We start from the raw sequence: 13,549 nt of genomic DNA, 5'->3' as shown, positions 1-13,549 counted from the left end.
TCACGTCTCATGTACACTGCCAACAGAGACAAACGTGCAACGTAATGTTGCTGGAATATATTGCCTGGATATCCCTGTCGAAGGTGGAGTGAAAAGTGAATAACAGATTACGTTTCTGGACCTCCCGGTGAGGTAAATGAGGACATAAGTAGAGAGAAGTATATGGGAAGATCGTATATAACCTCGAAGGTAACTCTTTGCCATGTCTAAAAACGTCGTATATTCTCTAAGCACCAGACAGTCAGCACCCAGGAGACAAAGCGTCGGATCACATCGTAACTCTCCGTAGCTTAATTCTGACAGAAGATCGATGATCGATTTCGTCACATGCGATTGCTCGTGGTTATCACGTGACAGTTCAGGGTTAATACGTGACACCCAAAGGAATGGGGTTATAATACCCGACAACACATACCGATATCTACATGTCTATTATCAATAGTCACCGTGCAAAAAAGACAAGCCTCTAGTCTGTGTCGCTGTTTCAATGGACAGGTTAGACACTTTCAACACATTCTATTGGGGCAGGGGCGTTTACGTCAGAACCCGGTCGAGGCGTTCACCTGAGGTAATGGGCCAGCTCGCACATATGGGTATTGTATGGGTATTGTATGGGTATTATATGGGTATTGTATGGGTATTACTTTCGGGGCAGTCGTATTAACACGGTTTGTGGCTTTCAACATAATAATTCTTTCAAAGAGTGTGACATGACAACCATTTAGTCAGTTTAGACGTCATAGTCACTAGTCAGGTGAGATCTTGTACGTAAACTGTCTGTCATTTAGGTTTTATGTTCAGAGATGATTGTTTGTTTCTGTTTTTAATATTTCATATATGTTGTTAATAAAAACTCTAAATATGCTCTTATAAAATGAAACCTCAAAATGACAGTCATTTAGTTTGTGATTTTCTTCGCCATACATCAGATCCGGGTTCGATTCCCATTGTGAACAAAGTGTCGGACATATTTTTAGATTCGCTACACTATCATCCTGTACTTACTCACACTCGCTTACAAATTATATACCCCCTAGTCGGTGACTAACACTAATCTCACGTAACTTTCACTAATACAGTAATCCTACTCTTTATGCTACACTAAGTTCCATTGCAGTATTTTTCTGGTATCTTAATCTACAGCAAAGTCACAATTACACAACCAAGAGTTAGAGCTGCGGTATTAGCCAGTAGACTACATAACAAAGGTGTGGGATATACGGTGATAAGCCGGTTACAGCGGCCAGTAATGATATGTCCCACATGGCTAAAGTTACCTGTCTTGACAGTGTTAAAATGTTCTGTGCAAAGATTTCCTCAACAAATCAATAGCCAGACTGAACACATGTAATCGAACCCCGCAAATCCCGCGCTAGCTGCCAAAGCAGACGACAGGTGTGCACGAGACAAGCAGACGACATCACGAACCAATGACAGAGCTAGTTGACCACATGACTTGATGGGAATTCATGCTAAGGTTACGACAGTATACTCAAGTCCAAAAAGGGAAAGCTAATGTTGATATTCTAAGTCCTTTGTACTGTGGATCTGTGAGAAGCGGCCTAGATGAATATTGTCGCTATTCGCTGATTATCCCGTGTGACGACACGGCTTGTTCAGGCGAACATTACCACACAGTGGGACACGAATGGATACAATCCTGGAACTCAAAGCCGTTTCATTGGGACCATGCCTGACGCAGACGAGACAAAGAACTGTCTAAAAAGGAATTTACTGTGACATTAATTTATACTTTTATGATGATAAGTAACCGCCGCCACCTTTAAGGTATGTAGCCTATAAACGTTTATCTACACTCATTTACCATGGCGCCTCGTATCTCTATATATCTCTAGCCACAAATGGAATTTCCTATTCTGGATAACTGGCATCTAAAACAAATAATTATTATATCCAAGATGAAAGGGTTGTTGGAAGAGCACTGCTCTACCTAGTTATATTTGTAATAATTCATGATGATTATATTATTAGTAATGTTAGTTTCTTTTGCCTACGTTTACAATTGTTATGAAAGATTTGGAAAATGTAAGTTATTCTTCTTAAATATCCACGCCCTTCGATGCTGTTCTGTGTACAAATGTAGTCACTCCCAGGACCGAGACGTGACAAGAATATCACGTATATGTACAAATTCAGGGTTGATATTTTTCTGTCATCACACCCATGTACAATGCACACTTGAACTTACCTCCTAATAAATAATTCAATGGTTGATAGGAATGGAAACTGTGAAACAAAATACCCGCTTTGCCGCACTCGTGTAAATAACACTTGTGGTAATTGAAACACGGTAGTTTGGCCATCCAGGAATTCTACTCACGCGCTCAACCGGTGTCACAAACTGCAATACACTCGGAATGTCTCGTCAATGACCATTCAGATTCAAGTCATGCAACCTTTGAGCTTGGTCTCTCAAAGCAATCGAAGAATTCTAAAGGAAATGCGGAATACTATGAAATATGTGTTATTAAATTGCATTGTGCAAAGCATAGAAGACGTGATTAGGTTTCATTTACTCCATGTTATGTACAGCATTGTTAAGAGGGCACTCAAGCTAACATTGAATTATATAAGAGCGTGAAGCGCAGGGTAAGACATACTCTATTTATTAACGTTTCACGTTTGATCACGTACACAGCTTGGACCGACCGATTTTCTCGGGGTGGAGAGTAGGCAGTATATAAAAGAGTTGAACTTTATAATTACAGTTTAAAAAACTAATTTTATGTAATTGTCAGGCCCAGATACATTATGTGACCATGAAGGCCAATCTCGCGGGGTTTATTCAAAATAAAAAGTTGTTTTGTGAATGTGTTCATGTTGAATAAAGAAACATCAAAACGTTTACAGCGCATTTTTTTCTGGAACTAATGTGGCTCACTGCCTGGTAAAAAGCATTAAATGAATTTTTTACACTTTCAGCAAAATTGCTAGCAGTACATTCGAGACCCTACAATAATATCAATATTGTATTGTTTATCCATTGTTTTCGTTCAAAGAAGGAATTAGATAGTGCAAACTCTTTCAACGTATATTTATTATCAATATTATACAATGGCAAAATTTGTTTATGATTCTCATGAAATTGATTTTATGAAAAAGCTTTGTGTATATTCATTGGGCAATATCGAGAACAAAGAGATCGTTGTCGACAAGCTCCTTGACATATCTATTTAAGGCGTTTGTTTATAGGCTTTTCAAATCAATATGTTCATCCAGGCATAGATTAACCTGGTTCTTTTCAGTGGGGCCGGACCGTGAATTATGCCGTGAGCGTTCTAGTACATATATCCATGCACATAGGCTCGCATATTACATGACTGAACTATCGAGGTCTGACCAATCATAATTGGATTAATTCAATATGCATGAAGCAGGTTTAGAAATTAATAGATGTTACATGTATCAAACAGCGCTGCAGTTTTTTAGGTATCGACATTTTGTTTTTGAATTTTGTTTCTAGTTTTAGAGATAACTATAAAGTCTGGGTAGATCCTTTTTTATTATATAGATTTATGATAAAACTGTTTAATATTTCCCCGCTTTTCTGATAAAATAATAATGGTAAAATTGTGTCTCATACGTGCATTTTCGTGCGACGTTAGCTATTTGTTCTGTAACATGTTTATTTATTTAAAAAAAACAACAACATATTTTTCTCAACAGTTTAGTGACAGTGTAATGAGAAGATGACTGATTTCTATTATCGTGAGACAATTCTTAACTGTGTTGCATCAAAGTGTCCTCTGCTTTCATTCGCAGATGATGGATGACATCATAAAATTTGTGATCAAGTACTTTAATAGGGAGCGAATATTAACTGGTATTAACACAGTGACAGTGTGGACTCATTGAAGTATTTCGTCCGATATCTTACTACAGAATAATCATACTTGCTTTCCTGACCTTTTCAAAATATTTCTGGAAATATTTTTTAAATATTTTTATTGATGTTATGTCATTGTGTCTGTTGCTAGGTAACAAGAAACATGGATGACGCTACTCTCGGCTACATCATCGGCGGCTCTGTTGGGGGCGGGATTCTCATCATCAGCGTCATAGCCTGCATCATCTGCTGCACGTGCGGGTCAGTTACTTCAAATAATCACAAACGTTTTTAAGACAAATGAGTCAATAGCATTGTTATTTTTTCTATCAAATATTTCCCCTTTTTATTTTTTATCTGAAGAGGCGTTGAACAGCGAAGGATCTTGTGTGCTTAAAGGAGTTTTGACATGCACGAATATCTGGACTCTGATGTACAGCAATGTGTCATTAGTATAAATAAAAACTCGACAGGATCATATATCATGGTGTGCTTTAATGGCCCTCATTTAAAGTCCCGTGACAAATTAGACGTCTCAGCGGGGGTCTCATGTCTTTTTCTGAAAAAAGCAAGTCCAGAAAAAGACGTTTGACCTCATTATAAACAATTTGCAAGTAATGACGCTGGTGTACAAAACACATAACTTTTGTATATCTAAACATATTTTAAGTGTGGCTGTACATATCTAGATACATATACATCCCGGGCTCTGAAATTTTTGGTGATAGATCTTAACCAAAAACAACTCAGATATAACGCTTACACGTCAACGGTATTACCCAGCCGTAACATGGCGTTTAGGTTTGAGTGGAGGAGTGTTGAATGCCTGTCTGTTCAACCTAAACAATTAACAGGGGTGGATGTTTGTACTGAAAAAGGTTTTAGTCGTGTTGAAAAGCAGGACATATAGCACGTAATAGTGAAAGTGGCCAAGCCAGCAACCCTGCGATGTCATGTCGGCTGTATGGTGAGAGATTGAGAGCCAAAGTGTTGACATTACTACAGCAAACCCTTCCTTCGTTGGAATACATTCTTTTTGAAGTGCGTTCTATGTGTTGATATAAGTATGTATACTCAGACTTATCTAGAGCTTATTAGTTGCCCCAGTTTCTGCCATCTTGTATCTTGTCATTTAGATGGTCTCTGTGGTATTTGCTAACTCACTTCTGATAGCGTTTGGTGCCAAGGTGGTAGACAGGAGTCGTTGCTGTTATACCTTATGAATCTTATTCTTGGAATGGTGGAAAATAGTGTCACTTATACTAGCTTATTATATATATCCTTCCATTATCGTGCCATTCAAGACGTAATTCCTTGTTAAGACAGGTTTTGTTCATTTCATTTTATTTATTGACAACCCAGTGGTATTGATTATCAAAAGTTACTCGACATTGACTTTTTTTATTTTATTTTCTAAATTAACATTGAAGCATTCTTTAATGATAAATGAATAGACAGGCAATGTGTCATATATTTGGAATTGATATTTTTGGATCTTGTATATGAATGCGCATAAATTCAAGATAATTAGAATGTCGATAATGTTTAAGTAAGAAGGAAATGTAACGTTTATGTTCGTGTCATCTTGGGCAGATAGGCAATTATTCTACCTCATCAGGAAATGTACATTAAATGCTAAAAAGGTAAATTTCCTTGCAAGAAATTAGCTATTGTTGATGGATGAAGACTCAATTACCTGGCAATAACTTGTCACTCGTAATGTGGCAATTATGTCTGAAGATGAAATATGATCGATCCAACAATATGTTACCTCTGAGGGTGCTTCCTGTTACAAAATGTGGCGTAGCGACCCAAAACGAATACGTCACATTTAAATATGATTAACACGATATGATTGCAATTATTTATAACAATACCACCAATTATTGTCAAATAAAACGTAAACTATAGTTGGTGAAATATGTATAATTAAAGCCTTGTTTCTGGGGCATTGGATAAAACAATGATCGCAGTGAATGTACTACTAAAAGACAATCCTTATAATGTCATTCAATGCTTAAAGCTTGGGAAAAAGATCCATCATCCAAGATAAACCACAATTCGCATGGGTATATTCTGAAGAGCAGGAGTAGGTCAGGTATAAGCTTTAGATATACACTCAGAGCGACGTTCAATAATGCAGATGATGTAGATGAACCGTGACTGGTGACTGCTGCCGTTGCACTTGCATTGTTTCACTTGAGCACACCCGACCTGCGTGCACCACGGCAGCGAACACAGACACGCCATAAAGATCAATCCATAAACTGTCACAACTATAAATGGCTATATCATACACACGAATAGGAGTGTTGATACAGAAATGTGAGCCATCTTTGTGTTCGCAGGCAAATGTGTATTAAATATATGATTGAAGCCATCCGTTTTTGGCTAAGGTTATAACATCCTTTCTTGTGTATACTGATATACTCTAGACTAACATTTCTTACATCGTGATTTTGTATCGACTGTGTGTCAGCCTTCGTGGGAAGTTTAAGCGCAGATGTAACCGTGGGAATGTAAGCCTACTGTAGTCATACGTTAAGCATGGATAATTAGTTGTGAGGATGATACTATTAGATGTACTTTTTGTGCGGCTTATAGCCTAACCATGTATTGATATTATCCTGATAATATGTGCATATTTAATCTGAAGCTGTCGCATCTCTCAACGACATTTTCAGTGAAGCCATATGTAGATGTTTTAGTTACAATGATTAGTTTTCGTCAAACCACATCAAATGTTCAACACTAGTGCATTGTTAAAATATTTCAAATTCGAATTAACAACATACTTTAAAGCATGGTATTAATAAATAAATAGTTACTTCTAAAATTATTCAGCAAGCATATAGTCAATTGTTTAGGGGACATCTGAAAGTATTCCACAAGCCCCAGGGTCAGCTGTTTAGGGGGGACATCTGAAGGTATTCCTCAAGCCCCAGGGTCTGCTTATGTAGGGTCATCTGAAAATATTCCAAAAGCCCCAGGGTCAACTGTTTAGGGAGTCATCTGAAAATATTCCAAAAGCGCCAGGGTCAACTGTTTAGGGAGTCTTATGAAAATATTCCAAAAGCCCCAGGGTCAACTGTTTAGGGAGTCATCTGAAAATATTCCAAAAGCCCCAGAGTCAACTGTTTAGGGGGCCATCTGAAAGTATTCCACAAGCCCCCGGGTCAGCTGTTTAGGGGGAAATCTGAAAGTATTCCTCAAGCCTCAGGGTCTGCTTATGTAGGGTCATCTGAAAATATTCCAAAAGCCCTAGGGTCTACTGTGTAGGGGGCATCTGAAAGTTTTCCTCAAGCCCCAATGTCAACTGTTTAGGGGGACATCTGAAAGTTTTCCTTATACCCCAATGTCAACTGTTAAGGGTGACATCTGAAAGTATTCCTCAAGTCCCAGGGTCAACTGTTTAGAGGTACATCTGAAAGTATTCCTCAAGCCGCTGTGTCAACTGTTTAGAAGGACATCTGAAAGTTTTCCTCAAGCCCCCGGGTCAACTGTGTAGGGGGTCATCTGAAAGTATTCCTCAAGCCCCAGGGTCTGCTGTCTAGGGGGTCATCTGAAAGTATTCCTCAAGCCCCAAGGTCTGCTGTGTAAGGGGTCATCTGAAAGTATTCCTCAAGCCCCAAGGTCTGCTGCGTAAGGGGTCATCTGAAAGTATTCCTCAAGCCACAGGGTCAACTGGTTAGGGGGTCATCTGAAAGTATTCCTCAAGCCCCAGAGTCATCTGTTCAGGCGCATATGGAAACAGTCAACACAGGCATGCCAAATCTATGAATTTTAAGTGTGGTAGTTCGTTTGTCGACCTATGAGTGAGTGTGTGTCATATCTATCATCCAGCAGTCCGTGACAAACACAGAGAGCTACTGAAGCTTCACAGATTGTTCTGAAATTGCTCCTATCTAATCGTCCTGACCATGCAACTGTGATGAATCAGACCTACCCACGTCCTTAAATCCCAAACAGGTTCTCACTATTGTCATCACACGTAGGTAGTAACACACAGTACACCCAGGTATAGAGCGGGTGTGTCTTCAGCCAGTCTACCAGCAACTCCAGTAGAATGTGGTAAGTGGTGTGTAGGTGGCGACATTCACTATATAAGATTTGACGGCAAATAGTTTCACAAAACACAGAGACGTACTTGTGTTTGGACCTGTAATCTATACCAACGTCATGCCGACCAAAATAACATTGCTTGATCTTCTAACACCTAACAGGTCCAAGAGGAAGAAGAAGAGACATGAGAAGAAGTTCCACCATCTTACCCCGGACTCTGGGCACCAAAGTCAACACTCAACACTCAGTCACATTGACCCAAGGGGCCTTCCTAAGGTGGGGAATGGCTTGTGGGTGGAGGCCCCTGCGGTGTACCAAGCAGCCCCGAATCAGGGGATGTACTACGGCAGACCAAACCCCAAATATAGAGTGGAACCCGGGGTTCAGAGGTCAGCTTCAGAACTACGTTTGCAAGGTTGGTTGAAACTCAAAATACATGCTGTGAAACTCAAAATCAAAACAAGGTATTCCGCATCTGGTAATATGTTTTGAATTTACAAATAATGAGGTCTGAGAAATGTATCTTTGTATGGTGGTATGTATGAGACACGGTATCAATCCGGATAGCAGGGATCCGGATTAACGGAGTGTCACTGTAATCGTTTCTCAACGCAGGTTCCCCGGAATATATATTTTTATTATTATCTACGGTGAATCTCGTGAGTGGGATTATATTTGTGATAACAAACGGAATAACAGCTTTGATTGCACAGGAATATGATTGGATTGCTTGAAGAAGAATGCGTCTTTGTCCAAAATAACGCGCGTTCAAAATGATCAAGGTCAGTGAGTTGGTTTGCGCTGGTTGGCACTGGCGTCACTGGCAGTACAATAATTACCGTGGAACTCCCGATCTATCCACCTCTTTTGCCATCTTGCCATTATTTCACATTTCCTTACCTTATAGTTGGATGTGGACAGTGAGCAAAAATGACTTTTAAAAATTTACATGAACAATGTAATAACTATAATGGGTACTCGGAGCTGATATATAATGAAAACGTTTTCTTGTAACAGTGGCTGTATTTGTTTGGGGTAACAAGGAACAAGTATGTGTGTAACGCAAACACAGGTCTCCGACTTGAAGCATGTTGAAACACTACCATCTTACAGAACAAAGTCTCGTTTAGGTGTAGGACTTTCTGACCCCAGTTCCGCCCTGCTTCGTCCCAACACATTGTTGCGGGCCACGTGTTCAATGTGAACAGTACAATACATGCTGTGAAACGCCCCCATGTTGACGTGCATTATACCCGAAAATGAAAGTCTACAATGCCCTGTTGTACCTTAAGTATTTAATTATAGGACAATACACCAGTGTTCCCTACACAACCCGTCAGGGGCTGTCAGTGACTCATTCCATCAAGTAATCGAGAGATTTAAACTTTAACCATACAACCTCCCTCTGTATGCATTTGTAGAGCAAAAGCCTATGATGACATTCTCAGAGAAGTATGTAAACTTTGAATGTCAAAAGTGTTTTCGCACTGAGACGCAGAAATGCCGTCTGTTTCTGGCGAGTTGAGGCAACGTCAAATATGTAAACCCCAAAGGACGATGTGGTTAAGACGAACAAGTTTACATGTCAACATTTGTACAGATACAACAAACATGACGACTGCTAAAAGATCGAGCTGTAGTGTCTTACTAACGCTGCTTCACATGTAACGCCAATAGGCACGATCAGCAGCAAACACATACAGCCTTTTTAAAACACTACGTTACCCAATAACAGGAAATGTTTCTCCAAAATCCTTTCTTGCATGCATGGGTATGTTTTGAAAGTCGTTTATTTTAGACGTGATCACAAACGCTTTATTCATTTCGTAAACCAAAGAAATGTGGGCAAATTGACATTTATAACGACTTCAGCCCTTTTCCCACGCTATCACAACAGTTTCGTTTTATCTGGTTTAGATGTAAGTCCCCTAACTTTCACCTCACATTTAGTTCTAACTCGGGAAGGAAGAGTTAGTGGTCAAGTCAGTATGTATTTCCATATCAACTTTTATAAAGCAAACTTCATTTGAAAGGAAATTTACACGTGCTTCGGGTAAATGATGTTTTCAAATTGTTTTATTGGCATCGGCTGCTGTGCGGAATTGTTTTACAAAATTCATGATTGAATTTGTGACAATTGAAACTTCACGTCCTTGGTGTTTGTTGTCAATGTTCTTTCAACGATTCTTGTGGTGACAGTGAGAATTGTGTATTGGATCCGTGTGGAACGATAAGGGTGGCGTTGGTCATCATGGCGGTGGTGGTATTGATGATGATGATGATGTTGATCATGATGATGTTTACCACTTACAGGACACCCGCCTCCGGGCCATGCAGTGTACCAGGGCAATGTGAGGATATACCACAGTCAGCAACTGACCCCTGTCTATGAAGTTGTGGACACATCCAGAGCACCTGGTGTTATAAGTATATATGAATATAACGGTGAGTTAATACGACTATTTTGCAGAATGTTTGAACTATTATCTGGATAGCATTTAACATTGTTCATCGTTATATATAAAGCATGATAGAATTTGAACTAACATAGAAATTGAAATAAGGGTGATACATATATATCTGTAGATCTAACAGAAATTTGACCTTGAAGACCTCATCTGTCTTTTGTATATAATATATAGGTGATATAGGTTTCATTAAGATTACTAGAGGATGATGTTTGTGCTTGTCCATTCACTGGTGACTTGTTCTTAGTTCTCAACAGTTTGCTTAAATAAAAGACCGTTTGTTAGAGGAAGTGTGATATTTTGTTCAACAGGTATCATTTTATGTAAGGCATAACAATACTGTGGTTGATTTTAGATTTGACCCACTCGCGGTCACGCCTCATCAACAGAGACTCCGCCGAGCGCCATCATAGAGACAGCAAGAAGGTAAACAGGTCGCACAGTGACCTCAGTGGTCGACCCAGGGACAAGAGGGATAACTCTAAAAGACATTCTGGTCACTCGCATCAGTCAACCAGTGACAAATCTAGAAGCGACCAGCATTCCAGGCCAAGTTCAGCGGGTCATGTGAAAGTTTCGCAACAAAAATCACAATCTTTAGATTCTTTGAGGGCAGGAGCATATGACAATCCAGCTTTCGAGAATAAAGCTCCCGTGAGAGTGCCTCCATCAGCAGTTTCCCAGCCTCCCACTACAGACAGCATGAAGTTGCAGGATAAGAAAGGAAAGGGAACAAGACCCCTTTATAATAAAACAGATGATGAAAAGCAAAAACCCAAACCTGTAGAAACTGAGGTTATAACAAACCATTATACGCACGAGGGGTCTGTGTATGCAGTTCCGAATAAACTTGGAATACACAGAGACGAGGCCTATGAGAACCCAATAGTAGCCCGGATGGAGGAAATGATTATAGAAAAAACCGAGGGGAGTGGAGACTCTCGGAGGGCGAGTGCCATCAGAACAGAGAGTGTAGCTTCTAGTGCCAGTCAAGTCAAGTCAGGTCACGTGGAACGCACGAGCACACGTGTGGACGATGTGACGGCATCTGTTCCAGTGAATGTGTCAGACAGCTCGATCCACATCACATCCGGGACACGGGAGCGGAAACATCCGGTGACGGGAGAGAGACTGGACTCCGTTGATGGCAGTCTTCATCCACCCCTCAGCGCCACACAGTCGGAGGACCTCGGACCTACAGGTATATAGTAGTTTGTTTCTCATGTTATTTGTTAAATCTCGGAACAACAGGTATATAGTTGTTTGTTTCTCATGTTGGTTGGGACATCTCGGACCAATGGGTATATAGTAGTTTGTTTCTCATGTTGGTTGTGAGATCTCGGATCTAAAGGTGTATAGTAGTTTTGTTTCTCATGTTGGTTGGGAGATCTCGTATGTTTTGTCGTGTTGATGGGGACATTAAAGGGGCGTTGGTCATATTCATAGATGTAAAACCTTCAGTCCCTTTAAATGTTTGACGTAACGATGCTATTTCGCTTTCAACTTTATTCAAAGATTAAGTGCCATTAATGTAAGTTATTTTTATTATATCAACGGAGAAGGTAATATTAAAGGATACCCTCGGACGACTAACAGCGCCACCCACCGCCTCCCCCGTGCTGCTTGATTTAAACATATTTATTTACAAAAAGTGAACGGGATTGGGGACGAGTTCATCTGACTCAGAGTGCCCTCTATGTACCGTTATGTTTAAGCCCACCTGGCACAGGGCAGGTATAAAAGGTTTAACTATTTACCTTGAACGTGGATGTGGCTCAAGGAGATGAATAAGTAGATAGCCGCGGCGTCACTCAGGTGTTTCAGAATCACTTACCTATTCGACATCTCACTGCATTCCTGACATACAACACATTGGAAGTGAGCTCCTGTTGACAAACACGGCTTCAATGTCTGCTCAATACATGAGGTTGTTTCTGTTTCTGTTTCCGTTTCCGTTTTTCTGTTAGTATCCCTGTGTGGTGTATCCCTGATCAACTTTCTTAGCCCCCTGTCGACTTGCCTAACACTACACCATCTGTCTCGACTTGTCTAACACTACACCATCTGTCTCGATTTCTCTAAAACTACACCATCTATCTCGACTTGTCTAACACTACACCATCTATCTCGACTTGCCTAACACTACACCATCTGTCTCGACTTGTCTTACACTATACCATCTGTCTCGATTTCTCTAAAACTACACCATCTATCTCGACTTGTCTAACACTACACCATCTATCTCGACTTGCCTAACACTACACCATCTATCTCGACTTGTCTAACACTACACCATCTATCTCGACTTGTCTAACACTACACCATCTATCTCGACTTGTCTAACACTTCACCATCTATCTCGACTGCTCTAGCACTACACCATCTATCTCGACTTCTCTAACACTACACCATCTATCTCTACTTGCCTAACACTACACCATCTATCTCGACTTCTCTAACACTGTGCCATCCACCTAGACTTCTCTAACACTTCACCATCTATCTCGACTTGCCTAACACTACACCATCAATCTCGACTGCTGTAGCACTACACCATCTATCTCGACTTTCCTAACACTACACCATCTATCTCGACTTGTCTAACACTACACCATCTATCTCGACTTCTCTAACACTACACCATCAATCTCGACTTGCCTAACACCACATCGAGGGGCGGTCGGGTAGCCTAGTGGTTAAAAGCGGCGTAAAACCATTCTCACTCACTCACTAACACCACATCGTCTATCTCGACATGTGTAACACAATGCCATCTTTCTCTACTTACCAAACTCTGTGCCATAGATCTCAACTGCTTGCTGAATTCAGATCATATTATTTGCCGAACATCATCGATTACAGTTTATTTATCCCCACAAGATAAATTGACAAGTCCTAAATGTATCAATACAAACAGTAATATCATAATGATCAAGTTGAAATAATCGATCAAGTTGACTTTGCTAATACATGTACTGAATGATGATGAAGATAACCTGTGGAACATGTCATTACTTTGACATTAAGGCCGACGTTTTGTGGGCACGTAAATGGCTGTAGCTGTGATTGTGTCGATATGCCTATCCCAAAATATTAATTGTTTCCTTTTTTATGTTTTTGCTCCACTATACAAACACTAAACAATGTCCGAGACAAATATTGGAAATAAGGT

At 40.1% G+C, this 13,549-nt stretch overlaps 1 protein-coding gene across 4 annotated transcripts in view; it reads left to right on the top strand.

Moving 5' to 3' along the window:
* Window positions 1–13,549, top strand: part of LOC124137241 — a 45,363-nt gene that overhangs the window by 21,731 nt on the left and 10,083 nt on the right. For 2 of the 4 annotated variants that reach the window (XM_046503463.2, XM_046503465.2), the window contains exons 2-5: window positions 3,999–4,108; window positions 8,071–8,324; window positions 10,223–10,354; window positions 10,733–11,578. In XM_046503463.2, coding sequence (XP_046359419.2) covers window positions 4,011–4,108; window positions 8,071–8,324; window positions 10,223–10,354; window positions 10,733–11,578 — 1,330 coding nt within the window. In that variant the 5' untranslated portion in view covers window positions 3,999–4,010. Of the gene's footprint in view, window positions 1–1,314; window positions 1,789–3,998; window positions 4,109–7,797; window positions 7,919–8,070; window positions 8,325–10,222; window positions 10,355–10,732; window positions 11,579–13,549 lie in introns of those variants that run through there. The other 2 variants (XM_046503464.2, XM_046503466.2) reach the window with 2 other exon arrangements.

This window comes from Haliotis rufescens, unplaced genomic scaffold (assembly GCF_023055435.1).
Source record: "Haliotis rufescens isolate VD_foot unplaced genomic scaffold, xgHalRufe1.0.p SCAF_11, whole genome shotgun sequence".
In the NCBI taxonomy this organism is placed as follows: Eukaryota; Metazoa; Mollusca; class Gastropoda; order Lepetellida; family Haliotidae; genus Haliotis; species Haliotis rufescens.
The sequence above is the reverse complement of the archived record's forward strand: the minus strand, read 5'-3'. Positions and strand labels throughout refer to the sequence as shown.